We start from the raw sequence: 27,715 nt of genomic DNA on the forward strand, positions 1-27,715 counted from the left end.
TAGTTCTATCACACAGGAAATGGACTAGTAGTCCTGAATTAATGACCAGCTAAGAAATGAAAGGAAAGAGCTCATCATTCCATTTTTGCGAAAGACAGAGGCAGCTGCCAAGATATCAGAGGGGGAACAGCTGTGTTCTTCACTTAGGGAAAGACCTAATTAAGTTGAAAATTGCAAACTATTCAAAAATGGATGATTCAGTAAGGGAGACGGAGGATGAGAACATCAATTGGGTGTAAAAGGAAAAGAGGACCATTTCTACAAAAATACACACATCTGAAAGCAGAGTTAAGTTAAACATATGCAAACAAAAGCCAAAGAGGAGGGAAAAACTCTGTAGGTTTAACACACACTAACTTCATCCATTTATCATCCTCATTTCTCTTGCCATGATGAAAGGCTTTTACAATCCGAAGCTCCATGACTAAGAGACAGATTTCCCACCCTGCCTTGGCCTTTAAAAATACAGAGAAAAATTCAGCCAAAATGCCTAACAGTTACTCAATAATCTTTTCATACTAAATGAACAGCAGGCATGAATATTAGCAATAATGACCCCACATAAATCATTCCACCAAAATTGATTCACAGATTTGAACACCAGAGCCAAAAAGAGAAAAGCAGGCTGCTTAGTTTGCACATGAAGTTAATGGCAGAACCAGGACTTGAATTTATATGCATGCATCAGAGCTTTTCTCCCCTTTTAGCTAACAACAAAGCAATACAAATAAAATAAAATAGAAAACCCCGAAAATAACCATTGAAAAGTAAATCACAGTGTCTTCTAAATTGTTTTCATATCATTGAGAAATGACCATCCCCCAAAATGCCTGTACATACATTATCACAACTAAGCCAATCTAGAACAACTGAGGCTCAACCAATTTTGCAGTCCAATATATTAAGAACAGAACTAGCTGAAAAAAGCTTTTGATACTTATTTTAATGAAAATCACCAATCCAAAACAGCTAAGATTAGAGGAAATGATAGGGGTGTGGGGAGCTAAGGATCTGAATTTCATTGGGTATTTTTTGAAAGATAAAGTTTTGAACACAAACATGAGAAATACATCAATAAGGTGAGACAGAAGGAAACTTTGGGAACACTCAAGCTGTGATTCAATTGGATTGTTGTGGTCAACGAAATTGCCATTGACAAAGATAACACAGCAGGCTGCCTCAAAGAGTAAAATGTAAGAAACTAAGTGACAGACCAGTATCTGTACAGATGTCACTGCTGCAGACACACCTGGTGCTATCAAACATGCCCCTAGGGTTAGTTAGGCACACCAGTTACTTCCTTTCATCTCATGGTAATGCTATGACTCCTGATTTTTCTGTCTTCACTGCTATATTCTGCTGCAGTTTGCCTAAACAATATCTTTTCCAAATGGGAGGAGGTAGCTCCTTCACAACAGAAATAAAAACTTCCAGTAGCCTTTTAGAGTTCAAATGGAAAAACAGAACATTGCCCTGGAGCCACATAAGGTATCCAGAAAACACAAACTCTTTTCTGAGCCATGCCCTGTCTCAGAGTAAATCATTCCACCTCCAGCATCGGTAAAATGAGGTGGATGAGAATTGCCCTGGGTATCAAACATTAATGGATAGCATCTGCTGTCTAGTAGTGCTCAGAGAAATGAATTGATCAACATTTGTTCATGGAGAACCTTCTCTATTTACAGTAGCACGATATAAGCTGAGGGTAGAGGGAATAGTAAAGAAGGCAAAATATGAAATAAAAGGAGCCATAAGAAACTTTAATGAGGGAAGACTATAAAGCACCAAAATTATTTCATTCAACAGCATTGAAAATACTTCTATTCCTTATAAGAATATAATTATGTATAAGAAATTCTCCCTAGAAGGAAAGAGGGAAGAATGGGCTGAGCTGAAAAGAGACAGGATTGGAGTGAGGCCAAAATAATGATGGGGGGAGGCAGATGAAGAAAGTGAAGGCAAAGGGAGGGAGAGTCTACAGTACAGTTAAAAGTTTAAAACTGGCAACATAGAAGAAGGGAAAGGGACACACAATCTTGCATACAGTGTTAGAATTCAACAACAAATGCACGGAGGTTGGCATTATGTCACAGTGGGTTAAATCACCACTTGGGATACCAGCATCTCATACCAGAGGCCTAGTTTACATGCCCACTATGCTACTTTTGATGTAGCTTCTAGCTAATGCGCATCCTGGAAAGCAGCAAGTGATGGTTCAAGTACTCGAATCCCTGATGCTCACATGCAGGATCCAGATGGGGTTCCAAGATCCCCGCTTCTGCCTGGACCAGCCTCAGTTGTTGCAGACATTTGAGAAGCAAATCAAATAAAATCTCTCAATCTCCTCTCTTTCTCTCTCTCACAAATAAACAGACATAAGGGGGAAAAAACAACACAGACGGCCTTTGAGATGTGTGACATGTAGCTAAGGAGGGGGAGTCTTCTTAAACTGTTTAAGTGAAATGGAGACAATGATCAACCAGGAAAGGGAAGAGAACACCAAAAACCATTGTACACTCAAGAGTTACATGCGGACCAACATTGTAGCATAATGGATTAGGCTGCTGCCTACGGTGACATCACATATGGACACTGGCTCAATTCTCAGCTATGCTTCCCAGCAACCCTTATGATCCAGCTTCCTGCTAATGTGTCTGGGAAAGCAGTGGAAGATGACCCAAGAAGTCATTGGGCCTCTGCACCCACATGGAAGACTCAGAGGAAGCTCCTAGCTCATGCATTATGGCCTAGCCTAGCCCTTGCCACTGTAGTCATCTGGAAAGTGAGCCAGCAGACGGAAGCACTCTATCAACAACCACCTCTGTGACTCTGCCTTTCAAATAAACATACATTTTTTAAATTATTTAACTATTTTTTATGATACAGTTCCATAGGCTCAGGGCTTACTTGCTCCCTAACGCTAAAGTTAAAAGCTCCTCCCTTAATAAAAAAAAAAAGTTTTAAGCATATTTTATAGAAACATGTGTCCTAATATTTCCATTTTATTGTCAAGTCATGCTTCATGACACTGCCATTGAGCAGTTTCAAGGAAGTAATGCCAAAGGGAGGAAGTGAAGATGAAAGAGTCATTACTGCTCAAAGCAAGCACACCATACCATTTGTTAACACAAGCTTGGCACTCGTTACAGACACATTGGCAAGTGGCTATGTGCTCAGGAATCTGAAAATATTGGGGCCCAAACCCAAAATCAGAACAAAAGAAGATGAGAAGTTGCAGGGCTTTAACAATTATAACTCTTCAATTTTACACTTTTTTTTTAAAAAGACATAAGAACAAATCAATGTGATATATTATGTGAGCACATAGGGTTTTTGTTATTGTTGTTATTGTTGTTTTTAAGAGTGCCAGATAAAGGAGAGATCAGAACAAGTTAAGACAAGACTCACAGAACTTAAATTTTGTCGAAGGCTGTAAACTGAGAAAGAGTAGCAGATAAGTGAGGCAGCAGGAGGAGAAACCAAGGAGAATGGGTCATCAGCATCATTTTCCACCACATTATTTGAGCATCTACTATTGAATGGGTGCTACACTAAGCATTTCACTCACATTATCTCACATAATCCTTACACTCACTCCTACAGGGTAGGTGCTATCAGTAACCCCATTCTGTAAAAAAAAATATAAAATTGGCCAGCGAAAATAGTTTGCTTATGTCACTCAGTTATTTGTGAAATGTGGTAAGAACCCAAAGACCCAAAGGGCAGTGTTCTTGCTGCTAAGCTTGATCATGCTACGAGGAAAGCTCTCAGGTCAACAGACCAAAGAGCAGGTGAGCATAGGAAAACCAAGTACATACAATTAGATATCTGTTCCACAAGAATATTAAGAAAATGTATAATAGGCATGCAAATATCACTTTTGTTATCAACCCTAGACGAATTATTCATCATTCCATCTATAAATACATGGCTTGAGATTTTGAGAGACTAATGACTTATGCAAAGATCTATGCTGAACAAATAACAGGGTGAAAACTACACATTGCAATTCTCCTTAGGCCAAATGGCATTAAGTTATTTCAGGGTCTATAACAGCTTCAGAATTTTATATACGGCACAGGAATTTGGATTTTTGGAAGGCAAAAATCATGCACTTCCAGTTATATTAATCATGGAATGCTATGTTCAACCTATGAAAGATGGTTTGTTTTTACAATGAATCTACCTTTTTCCAAAAATGCAGTGCCTGTCCCTATAAGGTGTGTGTGTGTGTGTGTGTGTGTGTGTGTGTGTACACGAAATATATTCCTATTTCCACACAGTTCTGTGTGTGGCATGTCGCCCCTTTACCCCACCTTTCCATTTACTTATTGACAGACACAAATATGTTATAAGGTCACTTACAAACCAAAATGCTATGCCACAAACAGCTTAAAGAAAGACAGGATTTTTTTTGAAAATGTATTTTTCACTCATCAACTGTATGTGAGTGGAATTTATATGGAGATGATTTTTAGGGGTTTTGGTTGACCTTTTCTATGATTAGCAAATTCATTCAGCTACAAAAAGACACAGAAATCCAAAGGCACATAAATTCCCATTATCACCCAGATAACACTGTCCCTGGGGACCTGCTGTGAGCTCATTCATATGGCAAGGAGATACGACCTCTCAGGTAGAAGCTGGGCATTTTTCAGTCCATTACTAGAAAAAAGGGAATAGAAGGGAATCTTTACAGGGTGCTTTTTAAAAGAAACTTAGAAATGAAAAATGCATCTCCTCATTTATTTTTTAATGAAAGTCTGGGCATGAGGTGAGCAAAGGGTGGACAAAAAAAAAGAATAAAAATGATGTCTGCCACTGAAGAGAAGTGAGGCAAGAGGGGGAGAGCAGCAGAACATGATAGGGACCCTAGGGTTGGATGTGCAGTTTCTGACATAGGGAAGCCAAAGTCCAGGTCATCAAAAAAGAACTAGAAGTTTGCTTACCTCATACAAGGGATCAAGAATGTGTGCACACAGACCTCTCTTCAAAATCTTTGCTGGTCACCCTGTAATTTCTCAAAGCAGAGTCTGAGCTGACCCAGAAAAATGATTTGATAGTCAAGAGAGTTTTTCAGCACACAGACATCTCACAGTGAGTGAACCTATTAACAATTACTCCATGTTCCCTTGAACATTGTTAGTTCCAGACAAACTCATGTTATCCCTTGGCAGCTCTTTCTGGGCATTCTCTCCTCTGGCACTCTTAATGCTCAATAGCCTGGAAACCATCCTCTCTCTGCCCCCATCAGATGCCAAACTTAGAAACAATCTAATTGACAACTTAGTGTGAATTTGAATAAATGCATCTCCTCTTCCCATGGACTGCTTGAACTCTAATAATAACATGAAACACTTTGCCCTTGGTCTAGGAATCACAGACAGCAGCATGCAGTTGAGGAGTTTTGGTGAAGTACTGAAATCATACAAAGTGGAAATTCCACTGACTCAGTCTCCGCAACAGTGGAAGCTTATTCTGTGTATGCAGCACATAGGATAATCCACAAGACATACTAAGCACCTTAATTAGAATTACCTCACAACGACCCTGACAGGTAATTTCTACAATTATTTCCACTTTGCAGATGAGAAAATAGAAGATCCAAAAACTAACTTGATTGAGGTTAATAGTTAGGTGGCAAAGAAAAGCATGGAACTTAGGTTTGTTTCTTTCATATTCTGTACTCTTAACTACTGTGACCTGCTTTTAGGTTTACAGGCAGACTAATGACATCAACCTTGAAGAAAAGGAAGTAGGGTGGAAGTAGTTGTGTTGACTTGTTAGGACTGACTCATATTAATTGGAGTCTGAATGGATTGAATACTACCTAAAAGATTCCAAGGAGAATTAGAATTCTCAGGTTTGTTTATAAGGATTAGCTAGATAGCATGTAATGAAGGAAATCTGTATTACAGATACACACCCACTGTTGTCAAGTTTAGTTTCAACCATAGATACTTGTTTCTTACTTCATTTCTCTTATCACCTCATTCTAATTTTCCAAGTCTTTCTCAATCAGCGAACACACTGACTTGGATCTCCAGTTTAAATGGCTATCATTCCACTTGTTGATTTTTTTTTTGGGGGGGGGGGTGGAGAATTCCATGCTTGTCCTCTTCTCCGTGTTCCTTTAACAGGTAAATAATGTAACATAATATGAACTCCCTATTATGATTTGGGGGACATTTTAGGGCTTTGAAATTTTATATTGATGGCCATGGAAACCTAACATATCAAAGGGCTCCTAAGTAATGCTGTAAGTAGAATGCTGGATTCTGTGCCTGCATTTCTGGAATAGGAATCCCAGATAATATTAGGCTTCTGGAAGATGCATCACTTTTCTGTGTCAAATGCAACAATGTCTAGCTTAGCAAGTCTCATGTAATACATAGCCACCTCCCCATCTAGATTTTTTCTTCTAGGATCATATAAGTAATTCACTTTAGATGATTTTTATACAGAATAAATTAGAGGAAAATTAGGTAGGAACAGGAACTGGACAAATAAACAAAAGCACAAAATGACTACATGGCTCCAATATACTTGGAACACATCACATATTGCCCTTTGTTCAATGACAAATTACTGGATAGACTTCCAGGTGCGGAAAATATCTAAGAAGGTTGGGAAGGAAAAGAGAGAACCAAGCAATGCTGTTCTTCCATTTTCATCCTGCAGCTGTAATAGCTTGAATGTTGGGGGAACCCACGTGACAACATCATTTCAAGCTAAACAGCACTTCAACTAGATGTTTCCCCTCCCAAGAGTACAATGCTCATATCTTGTCTCATATAAGTGCACAGAAAAGAAGTAAAATACATTCCTAATCCTCTCAGGCAGTATGGGCAGGATTCAGGCTCAGGCAGAAGGCGGCCAGACAGTGTGGCAGACAGGGATACAGCCTGGGAATGTGAGCCTTCATTTAGTCCACACAGTGGTGGTGGGAACATCTGACACCTGCTCCAGTACCACCACAATCTGCAGAACACAATAAATTTTAAAAACTACATAAACAACTTTTTCTGGCATTTTAATTGCCAGAACATTACAGATTCATCATCAAATCTTTACAATGGCAAGTCAGTCATTGTCCTTCATGAGGGAAAACACCATACCAACACAAGCCTAAGGTGGACTGTGTTTCTTTGAAAATTTTATTTTAAACAAAAGATCCTGAGTGAATAGTTTTATGAGCCTCTAATTAGCACCACAAAGGGAACACCAAAAGGTTAATAAGAGATGGTTAGTCTGGAATGGTGGTTTCCTGGTGCCAGTTCCAGCCACTTGATCTGTTTGCAGACTCATTAACTACACACACTGATTATCAGCTGAACTCAGGTAGTGCTCACTTGTTGTGATTTCAGAAGGGTAGTATGATTTGATACATCTACCCTCCAGTAAACTAGAACCCAAAAGTAAGGTAATGTTTCTTGCAGTTCTTTTTTTCTTGAAGCTCAGTGGACATCAATTATAAATCTGAAAATCTAAAAGTGTTTGATGAAGTTCACAGAGGCATAATGAAACATTTTAACGTGACAGTTGCCATAAACAAAGGTCTGGCTTTATATCTTTAAAAGCCACTTAATGCAAAGATCCTGTATATCTGAATTCTCATTTCTTCTAATAAGTACAATTATCCAGTGTAAGAAAAGTCACAGATGATCACTCAACTCCTAACATATGCAGTTTGATAGGCACTGAGTCAAGAAAAAGAATTTGCACTTTGGGCTTTACTCTGGCATTAATAATGTCTTTGCATTTTTGGTCAATCAGTTTTTCTTCCAGGAAAAAAATGTGGAACAGATATGCACTCGTATGCATCATGTTAGTGGAATAGAGTGACTTTTAGAATTAAAAAGACTAAATCTTCCAGCTAATGATTATAATCACAAGATTTCCTCAATTTTAAAATAGTTCACATTTGCGTATAAGTGATAGTTCAGTCCCTGCATGTGATTGCTTTGGTTTATCAATAGCATACAATCTGATATTTTCACGTTAGACACATTTTGCAATAACTTGATGTTTTAATTAAATTAAAATCCAAATCATTCTTTTGGTTCACTTCCCAGATTAGAGCAACTGACAGTCTCATTAACGATTAAAAACAGCAGGTGGTGATACTATGGAACAGTTTGACCAGTCTAAATATCTTGGAACATACATATTCTCTCTTTTCCCTCTTTTCTATGTGTTAAAACGGAATGATTCTATTGTTCACACAGGTTGGAAAACTTGATGCAGGCTAAAAGAGGAAGGAAGGAAGATGTCAAACATCTGTTATTGTCCACGTCAAGGATGAAAGAGAAAGAATATTCAATCTCTGAGGGGGAGAGAGCGAACACACAGAAATTGGACCATACATCTCTGGCACTGGATTTGAATTGCACTCATGACTGGGAAGCTGCCTTGCTACCATGAACCAAAGCTACCAAGTTTCTCCACACTGTTAAAGCAGTGACATTTACAGATTTCTACTTAAGCAGTAACTAATGTTGTAAGTAATGCTTTTAATCAAACCAGATTGCAGCTGAACTCCTGCATAACCCACAGTATAGGTACCAGAGAATGATTTAGAACTACCCTAAAGCTTAGCTGACTAGGTAGGGAGAGATAAACTTACTTCTAAAGGGTTCTAACTTCAGTCAAATTGAAAATCTTTCCATTAAACAAAGCCAAGAATCTAAAGGGTCTCATTTGTCATAAAGTAGATACTAAAGCTAAAAAGAACAAAACCAATGTTAAGATTATACTCTATTATTTCATATTTACCAGCTTGTATGTTTGTTGTCTGAACTGTTGTGAAAGTTAGCAGACTCGATTAATATACCTGATATTATCAGGGAGAATCAAAGACAAAGTGTGTCTTATGACTCCACCTCAATGAGCTACTACATGGTTCAGTTCCTTTTAAAGCACCCCTGCTATACAACATCATAAAAACACCTCCAAAAAATCAACAAATGCTATCACCTACATTTTTTAAGTGAAAATCATTCTTCACCATAAAACCCCAAATCCCCTCCCCTGTGTATACATGTCTGATCCCAACAAATGTGCTTTGAATCAACTCCAGACGCTGATCTCCCATGACGATCTTTTTATCCCTTACTGTGAAGAACTACTTTGTATTCTCTGAATGATTGATTTATAGGGGTCCATTATTTGCAATTTCAGATGAGTCTGTTTTCCCTACACACTTGAGCTTCAAAAGGCAATCACTACATACAAGTTACATGGAAAATCCCTGGTAAATGATTTGGCACAAGGAGACTGAGAGGCCAAAGGACCTAGAAGGCTGAACATGCGAATGAAGAAGCCATCTTGAAGTGGGTCTTCAAACTCAGCTCCTACAAGAATGAGTCAAACTGCTTACTCAGTGCTTTCTTAAATTGAGCATATTGTAAGCATATGTAAATGATTCTTTTAAACAAACAAGAGAAAGGAAAGAAAGGCCGTATAATACCTAAGCCTAGAGTCACCGCCACACCGACGTCGCTCTCAACGCCAGCGCCCGAGCTCCAGCCGAAGGAGAAGGGAGTGGATGAGTAAGGAGGTACTTGAACCATGGCTCCTACAAAGCAGACTGCCCGCAAATCGACTGGTGGCAAAGCACCCAGAAAACAACTGGCTACAAAAGCCGGTCACAAGAGTGTGCCCTCTACTGGAGTGGTGAAGAAACCGTACCGTTACAGGTCTGGTACTATGGCGCTCCGTGAAATTAGACTTTATCAGAAGTCCACTGAGCTTCTGATTTGCAAACTCCCCTTCCAACGTCTGGTGCGAGAAATTGCTCAGGATTTCAAAACAGATCTGCGCTTCCAGAGTGCAGCTGTTGGTGCTTTGCAGGAGGCAAGTGAGGCCTATCTGGTTGGCCTGTTTCAAGACACCAACCTGTGTGCTATCCATGCCAAACGTGTTACAATTATGCCAAAAGACATCCAGCTAGCACGCTGCATACGTGGAGGACGTGCTTAAGAATCCACTATGAGGAGAAACATTTCATTCTCAAAACAATTTTTTTTTTCTCTTCTTACCTGTTATATTGGTAGCTCTGAACGTTTAGGGGTTTTCTTTGTTTTGTTTTGTTTTGTTTTTGTTTGGTTGGTTTTTTGTTTTTCCCATGGGGTCAAAAGGTACCTAAGTATATGATTGCAAATGGAAAACTAGGGGACAGAAATCAGGTATAGGCAATTTTTCCATTTGCATTTGTGTGTGGATTTTTAATATAAATGCGGGGACATAAAGCATTAATGCAAGTCAACATGTTTCAGTGAACAAGTTTCAGCAGTTTGACTTTATAACAATTATAAATAAACCTGTTCAATTTTTCTGGACAATGCCAGCATTTGGATTTTTTTAAAACAAGTAAATTTCTTATTGACAGCAAAAAAAAAAAAAAAAAAAAAAAAAAAAACCAAAAAACCTGAGCCTACACTGTGTGAGAGTGTTTTAAAACATCCCCAGAAGAAGAACCTGTATACACAAACCAATAAACCTTTTCTGCTGGCCCTGAAGACCAGCACACATCTTTTAGGCCAGAGTTTTGCTGTGTGTAAGCCTTTTAGGAAGAGAAATCATAACTATTTTCTTTAAAAAGCCAAAAGCCACATTTTGTAGAGGGCAAATGTTGTGGCATAATGAGTAAAGTCAATTGGAACACCTGTGTTTCATATTGGAGTGGCTGGGTTCAAGCTCCAGCTCTACATACAATGCCAACTTTCTGCACACCCTGGGAGGCAGCAGGGAATTGGGTCCCTACTGTTCACTTAGGAGACCTAGATTTATTTCCTGACTCCTGGTTTCAGATGAAATCAGTTCTGGATGTTGCCAGCATCTGGGGCATGAATCAGCAGGTAATGGATTTTTCTCTCTACCCTCCCATCTCTGTCTTTCAAATAAGTAAGTAGATTTTTTTAAAGCCAAATTTCTAAAGTGTGTGTATCAAGTAAGCTTTCACCGGTTTCTTTAAATTTCTCTTAGAACTGACTAGAAATAACTGTCCATATTCATTGCATAATAAATGAAATAAAGGGATGATAAACAGAAAAATTCTATAAATATATTAATACCATGTTTAGATTCTTGTTTTCTCAACCTGATGGGTTTATTTGTAGTTATTTGGCATCTTATGAAAAGACATGAATAATGTTAAGTAGAAAGAAAGTCCCAAAAATCATTGATCTTGATCGGTGGACTTTTTGAGTTATGTGGAACAGTTGGTATATTCTGCAACTATACAGCATCTTGACTTGCATCTCACTTTCTATCCTATTGGCAATGTCCCCACTTATCATGGCTTACAGAACTTGCTTTGTCATGAAGCAACTGGAAGACAATCATCTCCCAAACCACCCAAACAGCAGAGTTTCAAGCACACTATGGTGGAGTCGGACCTCCCTATTCCCTCCCCGGGACCCCATTATAACAAACTGTTCTTTTAAAGATGCATTTTGCTTTCCACTTCAAATAACTTCAATTAATTTCTTCAATGATCCTATGTAGCTTATTCCATACTGGACCATTTGTGCTATTGGGCCATAAACTCCTAGAGAATGAAATTCTTAATTGTTCAGTGTGCTCCCTTTATATATTCATCCTCCAATGCCTTCCAAGTGCTTAGGAATGTAGAAATTCCTAGCTTTAACTAGTCGAGAAAGCCCCTGGCATTTATTCTCTTGATGAATAATGAATCCTTTACCACAGGTAATTATTAATAATAAATTTTAAAATGATATTGAGAATAGGCAACTAAAAGATCCAAGTGAATCAAGAAACACACACATACACTCACACAAATACAATAGCCTTTTCATTTGGAAGCATTTGAACAGTTGGTATTATTCATGATGTCCTGCATGGAGATAGTGAACTGTTCTAAAAGAATTCTTTTACCAAAGGGTCCATGCCAAAATAATTGTAGCAAACAGCTGCTAATGGCATAGATGTTTCCATTAGTTAAGGACAGCTTTTTATTCCAGTGACTGTCTTGTCAATAGGCTATAAATAATGCTTTGGAAGGAATCCAATTATCTAGTGTGGCAATGTAGTTGAAATAAACAAATGTTCCACCTATCACCTCTCTTCCTACCTACCCAGAAACTGCTGAGACTGAGAAAGAAATTTTATGAGTATCAGAGGAAAAGGGAGATTGATCTTCAGAATACCACTGTGTGCCTTTAAACCAGCAAGATAGCTGGGCATGTCAGAGATTAAAACTGTCATCCTACAGTGATATCAATTAAAGATGAGCAAGAAGTGCAACCTCACAACTAGCAGATATTTTTTTAAAATGTTGACCAATGGGATATTGTTCAAATTAGGACATAAAGGAAGATCTCTCCTGACATTCTCATTTGAAAAAAAGATTTCAGGAGCAGGTGATGTTGTGCAGTGAGTTAAGCCACATTCCAGCATTTCATAATGGAATGCCAATTAAAGTCCCAGCTGCTCCAGTTTTTGATTCAGCTTCCTGCTAATGAGACTGGAAAGGCAGCAGAAGATAGCCCAAAGATGACCCAAGTGCTTTGTTTCCTTCCACCAACATGGAAGATGTGGATGGAGTTCCTATTTCCTGGCTTTGGCCTGGCCAAGTCCTTGACATTGTGAACATCAAAAAGAATGAGCCTGCAGATGAAAGATCTCTCTCTCTCTCTCTCTCTCTCTCTCTCTCTCCCTCTCTCCCTCTCTGCCTCTCTTTCTCTCTGTGTGTGTGTGTTTCCCACTCTCCTCTGTCACGCTTCCTTTAAAAGAGATAAAGCTTTTTTTCCTGTTTTTCTTAAACATTTTCATTTTGCATTTTTGAATTATGTGGTACAATTTTGTATAGACTGGGATTCTCCCCCAAACTCCCACCCCCGACAGATTTTTCCCATTTTGCTACAATGGTGTAGTCCTTCATAAGGAATCATAATTCCATCAGCATTACTCAATACCATGTCAATTAATTTCATAATGTTGTAAATTGCTGTTGATGTTATGTTGGGGCTTTTAATTGATCGGGATGATATTCTGCCAGCTCTACCTTCAGACCAGAGATGGTCTCCCCAAGAAACTGTTGAGTTTATCTGGACAATAAGATGCTGGACTCTACGCATGGTACATGCTTGCAATGGAAGAATCATGACTGGATTTGAACTATAATACTGCAACAAGGTGGAAGAATCCACCATGGGGAGAGGGCATGGGGAGGGGTTGGGGGAATCCCAGAGCCTATGAAACTGTGTCACATAATGCAATGTAATTAATAAAAAATATTAATTCTGAAAAAAAACAAACCATTATGTCCATTAGCAGGGAAAATAAAGTTCATGAAACATTGTATAATGTGTCAAAAAGCTTTTTTGTTAATAAAAAAAGATTTTGGTAACAGTTTTCAATTGTTTCTTTTGTTTTATCGGCACAATATAAACAAAAGCTTTTTTTTAGTCCCAAGTTCTATTATAACTTTAAAATTAGAAAGAATTATGCATTTCATCATTGAGCTGACCTTGGTCACCTCAGTAAATGCCAGAAAGCAAAAGTAAAAAGATGATAACCTTCAGAGTCAATAACAGAAATGGTTGACACATTCAATTCCAGGAGTCAGAAACAAAGTGGGCTCTCAAACATGCTGCTGAATGAATGCGCGAATCATATATGTCTGTGCCTGGATTGTTCCTGCCTGGCATTAGGATACTGTGTACCTGAGGCAGAAGATAGAAGTCACATATATAAAAAGAGCATATACACATTCCTATGTTCAAGTAATTAAGCATTTCACTGAGTGTATTTGCAAGAGGATAAATGTATTTTTAAAAATTATATATGAGCAAAACTGGGGAAGAAATAACTACATGAATTGCAAAACAGTATGTCTAGCCTCAAAGATGCTAATTCAGGTCCAGGGAGATCTAATCAACCTCTTTGTTGAAGTAAAGATAAAACTTTTTGACAGCAAATGCTATTCTGATAAAATGGAATTTTCAATTACTGCATGAACATCTGGTCCATGCTGCCATCCTGGAGCCCAGCAGCACACTGCTTTGCAATGTCACAAAATATTCTCCACTGAGAATGCCCTATTTTGCCAAGAGATTAATTGAAATAACTGTTTGGAAATTTAGCAAGGTGAGAGGTGAGTCTGTGGGACATGTTAGAGGATAAAGAAAAGAATGATAAGTCATTGACTCATAATTTCATTAAAAGGCTAGGGGAAATGAGATTACATATTGTTGGTTGAGTGTTAAAAGTGTAAATGCTTTGACATACCTGTGGTTGACACTGTACTATGCATAATATACAGTCTACAACATTTTCATGCCTAATTTGTAACAGCATTAGGCACAGATCAAATTTTTCAAATCCACATTTCATAGAGCAAAAGTGTTAAGTGCAATTCAGGTGATGAGAAGTATAAATAAACAAGTGTAGCAAAATGCATAAGAATCTACATTTCTAGAAGGAAAGCAATCATTATATTGCATTCGGGTGCATTTGGATGTGAAAAGCAGATAAATGTTATTGCAAATATCTGTATATTGCCTTCATTTGGTATCAATTAGCACGGGAGGGAAACCAACTCAGCCTTGTAGTAAACTCTAATTTGGGTGCATATTAGGGCAATTACAGTCATATTTTCAGTTGATTAATTTATAATCAATAATTAAAATAAGGAAAGAAAGACTGAGTGTGATTTAAGACCAATTAGTTGGGTCTGGGACTAGTGTACACTCCTAGGGTATGATACCCATAAATTTCAATTTCATATCAGGATTACATATCTAAGGAAGCATAATGGAATGTTCATGTCCTCCTAAATGGTCATGCAAAGGATGAAAGTGGAACCAGAAGCCTATTAACCTTGGCATCACTCAACCTAGACAGGAGAGCTAAAAGCCCAGTGATATGCCAAATCATACACCAAATCCACGAGCTCTGACCACCCTATTGTTGATTACACATCTTAGAAATCACCCACTCACGCTTTCCAATGGAAGTAGTTGTCCAGCAGGGGAGCCCACGTTCCCCTGCCAGCTTTGCCTCCTCCCCCTGATTATCACATGTGCTGTTTGGGCGCTGCAACCACATCTGGTAAGGCTCATCTCACCTTGGCATTCCTTATTGTGTACTAGTATGTGTCGCAACCGAACCTGGCTCAACCCACACTCTGTTCTGGCGTTCGGACTCACCAGCAAGCATGGGAACCAGGGTAGGGGGCAGAACTGGTGGGTGTTATGGGGAGTCGCCCCAACTAGGCTGCAGCTCCAACCGGTTTGCGTGAGGACCGAGTATGAAGCGGGCAGGATCGAATTGGACTACAACACCCGCTGGTTCATGAGGAAGACAGGGCTGGAAACAGAACGAACCCAGCAATCCCAACGACCAGCATGTGCATAAGCTAATTGGTGTGACGGACGGTGTCAGACTCTGTACTAGCAAACTCGCGCAAGAATCAGCCTGGGATCATCTCGGACGAAGTTTCTTTGGAGATCCCTCCAACTGAACTGCTGATCTTAGAACCACCACCATGAAGAGACTGTCAGCCAGTGTACTCTGAATAGGATTCATTGCGATTGGAACTGAGAGATTGGCAGCAAACTAGAACTGATGAACTATCAAAACTGTATGAGCAGGACCCTCAGAGCACGCCTCCCATTGGGGATCTGGGATGGGTGGGAGGTTAGGTGGGGCTTTTCCCTTTGTTTTTTTCCCTCACCCCAGATACAGGGGAAAATGATATTGGTGTGGAAACAATGGTATTACCCACTTTCACCCTGTAGCCCTTGACCCTTTGTTCCCTAATCAACTAAGTAAGATTATTAAAAAATAATTTTAAAAAAAGAAGAAATCACCCACAGAAACTAGATAAGGAAAAATGTATAACCTCATCAGATGGTGATGAGACTTCTCAAATCCAGGCTACTGGTTAAGAGATTTGAGTGGTGCTCCCAATCTCAGCACCAAACCATCTCAGGAACCAAAAGCAGGTCGTAAAACCCCTGCACTTGTTCTCAACGCACTCTTCAGAGCCACTGAGAGACAGCACTAGAAAAAGTACAATATTCCAATAGGAAGCAAAGGATAAAAAAAATCCCTGTCACCTTCTGTTCTGGTGAACCATGACAATAAAGCTAGCGGCAGACTGTTCTATATACATTTGGCCCAATTTTGGAGTGGTTCTGGAAAGAACAAAACCCATATCAAGGTCAAAGTTAGCCTGACAAGTTCAAGATTAAGCATACATGGTAGCTTCACCAAGTGACTGCCTTTCAATGAATGTTTCTTAGAATAAAATGAGATAAGCTTACTATCAAAGTGCAGGTTTGATATAGTTGAGTGGTATAAAATTTCACTGTTACAACAATTGTTGTCTTGTGAGGTGGAAGTAATCAACCCAAATGAAATTGTGACACAATGCGTATGGCTAGCCTGGAGTTGATTTGAGACACATAATTAAGTGTAACTACAGAAAGCATCAGAGGTAATGGGATATCACAAGGTAAAGACTGAAGTGTAAGTAAGATCTAAATTCCCTTTGTACCTAAACTTCAATCACTCATTCAGGATGAAATTAATCAACCCACGGATTGGTTCAAGGTTTAGTCGTTGCTGGAATGATGGGATAAAATGAAAATATATGCATTCCAATTAAATATTGTCAAACAAAATGTGAAGATGTTGCCACAATGTAACAGCAAAAAGTGTATATGTGTGGAATCATGCAGAACACTGTCACAGATTTGCCTTAAAATACTGTCATTCTTATGCAATATGCATAGTACATATATATACATATATAAATAAAAACACACAAGGATATATACATATTTCGTAGTTGTGAGAACCACTCTCTTCTAAGAATACGCTAAGTCCATCAGTATTGCTTTCCTAGAGAAATGTGACAAACTTCAAGCAGATGTTGTTCAGGCTACGCATAAAGTGAGAATCATCTATGACTATTTCCTGTCCTGGAGCCATTTCAGTTTAGACAGCATCTAACTAAAACCCTTGCTAACATAAGGGAAAAAGTCTTAGAGACGCATGACTAGTAAATGATACATATCAGTCTGCATCCTGTAACACACTTACTGCTAATCCTCTGAATTAAATTGCTTCTGTTTCAGCTATATAAATGTTTATTTTTTTGTCCTTAGTCATAGTAAGGTTTCCCAGAAAGTATATTATCTCTGCAGATGTCACACTTCACCAATAAGGGAAGGCAGCAGTGCATAATTGGTAGTGACCTCTATATATTATAGACTGACAATCCAGTCTGCTTGAGAAGTGGTGGATTAGACAATTTAATGGACTCTACAGTGACTAATTTTTTTTTCCATCAAAAACATTTCGTTCTGTGGATCATGCATTTTTGTCCTTTGGATTCATTTACCAAACCAAAACAAAAGCATTTAATGATGTTTACAGTGAAATGAAACAGCTGAAGACCAGCACATAATCACCATATTTTGTTTTCTCTTCTTTACGTCTTTTAGCAGCAGGGCTTCCAGCTGAGCATGAGTCTAGCTTCTCTTAAGACACAGCCAAGCAGTCTGAAGCTTCACTGAGCCTGAACACCAAGTTGAACTCATACTCCTTAATTGAAAAAGACAGGTTGTTTGCATATCATGGTTGCATCAGTAAAATATTGAAATCGACATTTGTACCCAAGTCTATCTGAACATTCTGCCTTAGTTGAATTCTGCTGTTTTCTGCACTGGTTTCTACTAGCATGGATTTAAATAGTGATTCTTGCTGAAGCAGGTATGGCTGGGTTTACAAAAATAGGCTCTCCTCCACACTTGAGGATGCTGCTCCTGAGGGGCCACTTTGAGGTGCTCTGCCCATTAGCGAAATGTCTTACGTTGACTCAGCTGCCTTTTCTTTCCCTACTCTCCACTATGACTAATGACATGATTTGTGTGACAGTTGTAACAATTTCAAACAGTGGCCCTGTAAATAAAATGAGTGCTTCTTGCCTTAGTACACAATCTGTGGTCAAAGAACCAAATCTCTCCAGATAAAGCCTGGCAGGAAAGTAACCCTTAGATTTCACTAGTGCTGCATTCGAGACAACTCAATTGATCAATTGCGTTCATATGCTAAAGCCAAAAGAGACATTTATTCCTTATGAAAAGGCATATGCTTGCTTCCTACGTACTTGGTGCAGTTACTATTGAAGAGGCTGCATGCAACGTGTATTTGCAGTCAGATTTTAAAATGCTTTAACATGATACCATCCTAGGTGATCCACTCAGGGAGGGCAAAGAAGAATCTGACTAGGTGTCAGGATGTTTGAAAAACCTTATAGGCGCTGCTGAGGTGTGAGCTCAGCAGACATCTTGAAAAAATACTTATTCTTTGGAATCCAGTGTTGTGATTACATCCAATCAGCCCTTACCATGGTCAGGCATCTGAGATCCCATGGAAGTCACACTGGTGTTCAGCACATCGTTGACAGCAGTATCACAATACAGGCTCCGCTGGACATCATGTTCACTGTCAGTCTGGTCACTCTCCTCATGTCCACTATCCTTCAGGCTGTTGCCCTCTAAGTCCTTGAAGGTTGAGCTGCTGGGTTGAAGAAAGAATAATAATTTACAACTGTAAGACATCTGATTTAAAAAAAAGTCTGAGCCAGGATGATGTCAGCTCTGTGATGAGGCCAGCTAAGGCTGGATTGCCCAAAAGTGTAGAAATAAGGGGGAAAGACATTTCTGTTTAAACATGGCAGAATTTAACATTGCATAGAAGTTCTTACTATTGGATACTGATGTAGCTAATATTTTCATTCACATATATACAGTGCATCGTTACAGACACAGCAGAAGTACAAACCTAAAACAACCTCTAAAGAATTGCATCCTTTCAGAAGGATTTTGCAACTTTCCTTACAATCAAAGGAAAATTAGAACTAATGTTTACTGATTGATTACTATGCATAAGACACTGTTTGAAGTACTTAACATAATTAACTTTTTAAACCATCACAACTCTATAAGATAAAGGTGCTACTAACATTCACACTTAAAGATGAAAACATAAAGGTGCCTAGAATTTAAATAACTTGAGCAAGTTCATACAGCTGGTTTCTACAAAACAACAGACATAAGACAAAGGGCAGGTAGTTGATCTTCAGAGTTTGGAACCTTAACCACTACATATACTTCAAACATTGTATAACAAAACAAGAAGTGTAAGAAATCAGGGTAGCTCCATTAAAATATACAGGATGGGCCCGGCACAGTGGCCTAGCGGCTAAAGTCCTCGCCTTGAATGCCCGGGATCCCATATGGGCGCCGGTTCTAGTCCCGGCAGCTCCACTTCCCATCCAGCTCCCTGCTTGTGGCCTGGGAAAGCAGTCGAGGACGGCCCAATGCTTTGGGACACTGCACCCACGTGGGAGACCCGGAGGAGGTTCCTGGTTCCCAGCTTCGGATCGGCGCGCATCGGCCTGTTGCGGCTCACTTGGGGAGTGAATCATCGGATGGAAGATCTTCCTCTCTGTCTCTCCTTCTCTCTGTATATCTGACTTTGTAATAAAATAAATAAATCTTAAAAAATAAATAAATAAAATAAAATATAAAGGATTACTAGGACTGAAGAACCAGGTCGGTTTTAACTGAGAAAGTCAGAAGGATAGATTGAAAAGAAAAGAAAGGAGGCAGAAGCTGAGAAGAGGACAAACTTGGGAAATATGATGGTCACACATTGAAAATATGATGGTTAATTTGATGTGTCGTTTTGGCAAGGCCACATGATGCCAAAACAGCAAATGAAACATCATTTTTGGGTATGTCTGTATGGGTATTTGCATAAGACATTGGCATTTCAATCAGTACACTAAGCAAAACATGTGCTCTCCCCAGCAAGGGTGTGCATCATTCCAATTCAAGGCCTAAACAGAACAAAAAGTAGAAGAATGTTGGAACTGCTCTCTGCATAACTGCTTAAGCTAAGGCATCAATCTTCTTCTGACCTGTTATCTATATTATTAGTTTTCTGGTTCTAAAGCCTTTAAACTACAGCAACAATGTTCCTAGGTCTCCAGCTTGTAGATCAGAGATCATAAGGTTTTTCAGCATCCAGAAACTTTTTTGATATAAAGATACAGCTATAGATACACAGATAGCGATACATGCTGATACACTTATTGGTTCTGTTTCTCTAGAGAACCCCAACACATAAGATAAAATATGAGAACAACAGAATGGGCACTAACAGAAGTGTGATTACAGTTACTCTAAAAATATGTAAACTTGAGCCCGACATTGCTAACCTAGTGGCTAAATCCTTGCCTTACATCCATCAGAATCCCATATGAGCACTGGTTTCTGTCCTGGCTGCTCTCCACTTCCCATCCAGCTCCCTGCTTGTGGCTTGGGAAAACAGTAGACGATGGCCCAAAGCCTTGGGAATTTGCACCCACATGGGAGACCCAGAAGAAGTTCCTGGCTCCTAACTTCGGATCAGCTCAGCTCCCGGCCATTGTGACCACTTCGGGCGTGAAACAGTGGACAGAAAAGCTTTCTCTCTGCAAATCTGCCTTTCCAATAAAAATAAAATATCTTTTAAGAAAAGTATGTAAACTTTCAGTTCAAGAATTTGTGGATAAATTTTTCTTGCTCTTATTAAATCAATCCACCACATTATTATCTTGCTATCCAAGAATGCCACACCATTTCTTACAAAATAGAGAAAAACACATAGGGTACATCTGTAGAGGACCCACCTGGTACTTCTAATACTTTGAATGTCCTGACTGAGTTTGCAGCTGTGCTTCACCATGGATCATAAATTATGTATCTGAAACACCTTGTGGGGGATGGTGAATCTATTCCCTTAGTCAGTGACATTCAAGAAAATATGCTGTTGTCTCAACAAGGGAGAGTGACACAATTGTGAATTAGGACTAGCTCCAACAGATCTACTGTGCCTCTGAAATGGGAGCCCTGTAGAGATGACAGCACAAACTCGCTTGATCTGCTCAATCTTCAACATTCACAGGGCTAGCTCTCTGAGACTTTGATAATAACATTCTGTACATATAATGAAGAGCTATGCCATGGACACAATGGACACATTGTCACTCTCTGCACTTGGTCAAAAAGAATCACAGCAGATTTTTTAACATATGACAAACTTAGATAAAGAACGTTTGCTAACCTGAATGTAAAAAGGAAAAGATCGAGAGGGCAGTAACTGGAAAGCCATAATTATAAGAAAATGAAGAGTAGGAGAGAGTGAAACGTTGACCTGTTAGCTAATTATTTTCAGAAAGAATAACTCAGTATCAACTGAAGTAAAACCAAAATCACTCAATAGGCCAGCTCACTCAGCTCCTCCAAATAATATCACACAACTTACTTGACCCTATGAACTCAACCAGAACATAATCCTATTTTTTTAAAAAATCATCCTATAGTTCTTCTATGGTCAAGAAGGCCAAATGCAAACACATGACTTAAAGCACTTCACCATTTCTAGTTGTACAGCACAGATTCTGGGACTTTTTAATAAATTCTAATCCCACAGTTGAAATAAATGCATTTTCCCTGAAAAAGTTGGGCCCTACCTATAAGCACCCATAAATCTCATGATAGAGGAAATTTCCTCCCTGGTTGGTGGTACAGGCTCTTCTATTTTCATAGGAAACATCAATTTCCCACCTGTATATCTAGTTTCTGATACATATAAATTTTTTAATCCATGACAGAAGAGTGTCACTTTTAGGCAGACAATTTAATTCTGAATTGACTTCATTCCCAAGCTACCAATATTTGCTTGATACACATGATAGTGAAGGGGTTCGGTCCAAGCAATATACTTAAACATCCTTACAGTAGGGCTTCCCAATCTTCACATTGTTGATTGTTTCAGTGACATAATTATTTGTTGTGGCTGTCCTTGGTGTATTGTAAGATGGTTAGCAGCATCCCTGGCTTCTACACATTAGATACCAGTAATCATCCCCACCCAAGGGGCAACAATGACAAGTCTTCAGTGAGATACTACCAAATAATGCTCAGTTGAAAATAACTGCTCTAGGGTCTCTAAACTCTATTCCTGAAACCGAGTATAATGAAGAAAGCACAGAATTTTAAGTTATTAGGACAAGTGATGACCTGTAACCCACTGCTTCAGGTATCTTACCATGTTGCTAATATCTAATGTCTTCATGAGCTTCAATTTCCTTGTCTATAAAACTCATTTGCCAGAATTTCCTTCACAAGACCATTTTGTGGGTTCAATGGGGCACTACACTAGAATTATCAAATACACATCGATGCTCAATAAATGGTCGTGCTTTAATAATATTATTATTATTATTATGTATAGCAATGCCTTCGCTGAGTTACAATTAAATATTATGTCATGACCTTTGGTAGGACTGGCATAAGAGATTTAGATATAAATTACAGATATTCTGTATCTTCTGTTAATAATAGACATTGCCCACTATGTTCATTTCTACTAAAATTAAAGAACAAGAAGAAATGAAAAAAAAAGTTCTCTTGTCAAATGTGTATCCTTCCTTTATTGGACAATGAGAGCTATTTGACTCGATGTATTTACCAGTTTGTCTTGGTTACCTGTCTGGATGCCAGAGACATCTAGCTGGTTTCTCCTAATTGTTTTTGAAGATGACTTTTTAAGTTGTGTTCATCAAATGCATATGCATATGTAAGCCCTAGAGCTTTTATATCTTAGGTATAAGGAATAGAAATAATGAAACAGTGAAGGATCAGAGCTGGTACCACAAGCACAGCACAAGTTATCAGAAGCAAAAGCAAGAGTTATAACGCTGCACGACTCCAAGCCTGGAATAGCTAGCTCATTTTAAAAATCAGTTTCCCCATCGGAGAAACTAACTGCCACTTACTCTGATCCTGTAAGGACATTTAGTGTCTTAATGAATAAATTTGTGGAAAGCATTTTAAGACCAGTGAGCAAGATGCTTCAAATTGTAAAATACCCTGTAAATGGCTACTCACCCCAAAACAAATAACAATGTATGCCAAGCATAAAAAATGCTTATTTCACTTGCTTTATTATCTGTGTGCTCCTGGGAGATGAAAAACTTGCAAAACAACTTTTGTGCGGCAATAAATCACAGGTACCCTATTTGTAATGATACTGTAAATACAAATGCTAATGTCACTGAGCTGATGACAATTGAGGGACAGGTGTATTTGGAAACATCTAGAACAGGGAAACTCTGCACCCAAAAGCTATTCAGCAAATACATGATGAATAAACATGCATTTTTGAGCCATATTTGTCCTTTAAAATATTGGAACTATTTTTCCAAAACTAAGGATCTGAAACAGGCCATATCATCGTACCGTGTGATACCACATAGGCAGGGGATGCCATCCCACAGTGAGAAACAGGAGCAAATAGTAAACAGATTATTGTAACTGTACAAGGAGATTTAAGAAGTTCATAGAAATAGACTTACCCAACAAGCTTTTTTCGGTGCAAGAAAATTTGGAATCCAAGTCTAGTTTTTTTTATAATATTCATCTTTTTTAGAATATGTAAATATTTATAAGACCCCTTGTATTTAAGGAACACAGGAAGATCCTCTAGGAGTTAATGACCAACCTGAATCATAGTCACTTTTGAAACCTGATCAAAATGGGGATTCAGCAGGAGTGCAACTAGAAACTCTGCATTTACCAAACCTCCCAGGTGATTCCAGTGCACATTCAAGTTCAGAAATCGCTGATTTACAGGGAAGTTTAGTGCTAATTATTTTAATGGAAAATGCTGATGTCTCATTCACCTTCCATTCATTCACTCTGGAACAGGGATGAAGCACTTACAGTATACAACAAGGTACCACATGAGGTGCTACAAAACCCCAGGACAGTTTTGGAGGAAAAGGAAAACACTGTGTGTATGGTTGAGAAGACAATACTCATTTATCTTTTCACACCACTTCAGTGCCTTGTTCATTTCTACTATATTTTGTTTGAGTTACAGTACAGCCTCATGCCCTGCTTGATATTGCTCCAAAAGCACCGCAGGAGTGTGTATCAGACAGCAGTACAGAAGCAGGCATGAGCGAAGAGAGTACTACAGCAGGGGTAAAGCACCACCACTGGTTCTGGGAAGACAGCAAGCAAACAAGCATAGCAGGAAGGAAATTCCACCAGAAAAATTGCCAAACAGTTCTGGTTTGTTAATCTGGGACTTGCACATGAACATCTTTGGGTACACCTACATGTTGCAGGTGATGGTCTGGGGAAAAAAACACAGAAATATGAGGGTACTTAAGTTCATGGGAAGTCAGAATTAAAAGATTAGATTTTGGTGAAAAAAAAAAAACTTTTTTTTTTTCCGGAATTTTTTAGTGTTTCACAAATACATTTTCCTTGAACTTTTTGAAATATCTTCATATAATCCTAGATTCCCCATGCTGAAAATTGTTCAGATCATGTCATATATCTTCTTCTTTCATTCCAGATCGACTCTTCACACTTCTAAATTTTAATTTATAGCTGAGAACGTCTTTGCGCTCCAACTTTCTGTTGGCTTTAGCCAATGGAGGCCACCCACAGTAGATCAGTGATTACAAAGAGAGTGATGTTAGAGTACTAACTCTGCCTACTGCTTGCCTGCACAGTCTCCTCATTATGACAATATTCCTCAACAGACCAGCAGTCACTGCGACTCTGAAATCAACGTTCTCTACATACTCTCTCCCTTGGTCTTTTCAGAATGAAGTTCAGTCTCTTGACCATTCTTAATGCCAGCATTTCATGTGGTTCACTAGCCTTGCCCAAGCCTCTGAAAATACTCCCTTTGCAAATAAATCTTCCTCATGTCATTCTAATTTGAATGCACTGGCTGATTCTTGTACAAGTCCTAGCTGCTGCAGGGAAGAGCTACAGGTGGACAGTGCCAGCTGCTGATCAACTACCTGAAGTAAGACAGATGTGAAAAAGGAAATGAAACCTGCATATAAACAGTGTGGCCAAGAAAGCTAAGCACTGAAGAATGCCAAAAAGAAGGATCTCATAAATATCCCTGATTACCTAGAAAGTGAATAGAAAAAACAGCAAATGCATTGGAAAGCACATTCTCAAAGTTGGCCTGGGATTGGACTGTTAGTATGAAAAATAGGGATTTGGTGGTAAAATTAAAACTAATAATCAGCTTTATAATTTACTTCCAGGAGCTTTTTCTATGAGTGTCAACCACATAAAAACCCTTTTTCAAACATCGCTATGAGCTACTTGAACACGTTTCGCATGGTTTTATCCCCTGGTGTTAGTCATCACTCTTTTAAAATTCTCCTCACATTTTACATTTAAAATTGTTAGCCCCCATAAAAGCATATCACACATAATTATCTTTTTAGGTCTTGAGCTTTGTCCAAACTCAGCTGACCCAATCAATCCTAATGTTATCTCAGTTTTCCAAAACTTTTATAGTTTCATAAAGGGAATCTGAAAAAAAATTGTGTTCTTGAGGTTTTATCTGTTTTCTCTTAATCAAGGTGATTCTGAGTAAAAACTACTGTCTGTGATTTCCCACAACATCAGCATACTTCTCCCCCATGGGCCTGTTATGTCATGGTTGTATCCATTATGTGCATATACATGTAGACAAACACATATGTAACATAACTAATGAAAATGAGAGGTTCTTCGTGAGTCCCAAAGCTGTTGTGGAGATACATGTATCCCAAAAGCTAAATGTTTAAACAGAAGTTTCCAACTCATCAGTGTATTCTGCACATTAGATGTTGCCAATTGACCTAGAGCATGAGGGTTCCCAGGAGTCTTAGCTTTCTGCCAGAAGATGAAAATCTGACTCATGCTATCAGTTTAACCTGGTCATAAAATTCCCAGGTACCCAAAGCTAGCTAGCCCAAGGGGCCTGTGACGACAAGGCAAATCACTCTTTTTACCACAAACTTTAAAAAGAAGCTTTGAGACTAACGATGCTAAAGCAGAAAATAAAGCAGATTTCTGCCACAAGGGTAAGCAATGCATAGAAAAGATTTTTAATCTTCCTAAAACAAATTAGTCACATAATTTTGAATTTGACCTTTGCTTTTTTCCATAAGCCAAGAAAATATTCTGAAAAGATTCTCCTCAACCCCTCAGAAAAATTCTAAACTATCCTGTGACTAGTGATAGAGAGCTATCCATTTTTTAGATGACTAACAATCATGACGAAGGTCATAAGCAATCCCAGACCAATACAGAATAACATAACACACTGTCAGTGTTTTACTGCTGCGTTGTGAATTAAATTAGATACGAATTACATCGCTTGTACAGCAAGCTAGTTTATTCCTTGAATCCTACTCTTCCGGCGATATAAATTTATGGGATTAGAGCCAACAAAATAATAGAATTTCCAGGTCTTCTCCACTACAGCTCTTACATACTTTGCTTACCTCTCCCTTTCACTCTTATTATTTCGGCAAGCACACTCAGTATTCAATTTTAGCTGCAGAATAAACCAGTGGGCCATTCAAAAGTTTCTTCACATGAAGCAGTAATAAAGTCATCATCTGACTGGTCAGTATTGGGGTTTTATCACAAGAAATTTTCTTCTTTGCTAGTTTTTTCTCCCTAGATATCCTCCTGAGCCCCTTGTTTCTCTTCCGTTGGGTAACTTTAGTACTCACAGCACCAGATGGAATCTCCCATGTTGGTACTCAGTTCTGTAGTCAAATACACTGTGATTCTATTCATAACTAAATCACAATCAACTACTCATGTAAATATTAGCTTTCAATTGATTTGCCTGAAATATTAGAATTAGCAAGCATTGAATCAAGCAAATATGTTTTCTATTTCTCTCTCCTACCCATAAGCATTTTTAAAAAACAAAGGATTCATCTGCAGTTAAAAATCTCTTCAAATAATTTCAAGCTCGTCAGAATAAAAAACTATCACATAACACACTGAAAATTCCTCACGAGAAAACATTTTTAGATTTCCCTCTCCCTAAAGTGGATAGGAACAGGAATTTTTATAGCCACATGATTTTGAAAACTAATTTCTTCAAATATTAAATTATAATCCATAATGCAGAATTCTTTTGTATTATGAGCCTATTTTGATTTTAATTGTGTATATATGTATTTTAATGTAAAGAAGTACAACGAAATCTCCATAGTGATTACCACTGAGTGAAGGAAATAACAGAAACATTAATTTTTGTGCTTTTCTGAATCTTCTCAATTTCTATGATAAGCAACAAGTCATTCAGCTTCAAATCAGAAACAACATAGTTGAAAATCTTACAAATTTGTCTTGCCCTTTATAACAAATCAAGCTCAGTTTTAGAAATAGGCAAATAAATCAGCATACCTTTTGATTAAATGGGCTCGGCTGTTCACGTAGTTGGAGTCAAAAGAATAGTTTTCAGTCTGCAGTGAGAAAAAAAAGATTTAAAAGATTACATAGATAACAGATCAAAAAAATAAAAATGTTCTACATGAAAGAAAGTTATTCTTCTTTTAATTTGAAAGGAGAGAAATTACTGTTCCACTGGTTCACTTCCCAAGTGCCCACAACTGCCAGGGTTAAACCCAGATCAAAGTCAGGAGCCAGGAACTTAATCCGATCCTCGGATATAAGTGTCAGGAACTCATTTACTTGAGCCATAACCACTGCATACCAAGATTTGCATTGGCAGGGAATTGGCGTCAGGAGCAAGACCAGGAATCCAACCCAGGCTCTACAACGAGGGATGCAGGCACCTT

At 38.5% G+C, this 27,715-nt stretch overlaps 2 protein-coding genes across 4 annotated transcripts in view; one reads left to right on the plus strand and one right to left on the minus strand.

The window, feature by feature from the left end:
- Window positions 1-27,715, minus strand: part of PCDH19 (protocadherin 19) — a 112,857-nt gene that overhangs the window by 20,321 nt on the left and 64,821 nt on the right. For 2 of the 3 annotated variants that reach the window (XM_058658691.1, XM_058658694.1), the window contains 2 exons: window positions 27,321-27,379; window positions 18,383-18,555 (listed from right to left, as the gene is read on the minus strand). In XM_058658691.1, coding sequence (XP_058514674.1) covers window positions 18,383-18,555; window positions 27,321-27,379 — 232 coding nt within the window. The remainder of the gene's footprint in view (window positions 1-18,382; window positions 18,556-27,320; window positions 27,380-27,715) is intronic. The other variant, XM_058658693.1, reaches the window with a different exon arrangement.
- On the plus strand, window positions 9,547-10,093 carry LOC118760474 (histone H3.3A-like). Its single transcript, XM_058658695.1, has one exon. The coding sequence runs from the start codon at window positions 9,571-9,573 to the stop codon at window positions 9,979-9,981; it is 411 nt and encodes a 136-aa protein (XP_058514678.1). The 5' UTR covers window positions 9,547-9,570; the 3' UTR covers window positions 9,982-10,093.

The sequence above is a fragment of the Ochotona princeps genome, chromosome X (assembly GCF_030435755.1).
Source record: "Ochotona princeps isolate mOchPri1 chromosome X, mOchPri1.hap1, whole genome shotgun sequence".
Classification (NCBI taxonomy): Eukaryota; Metazoa; Chordata; class Mammalia; order Lagomorpha; family Ochotonidae; genus Ochotona; species Ochotona princeps.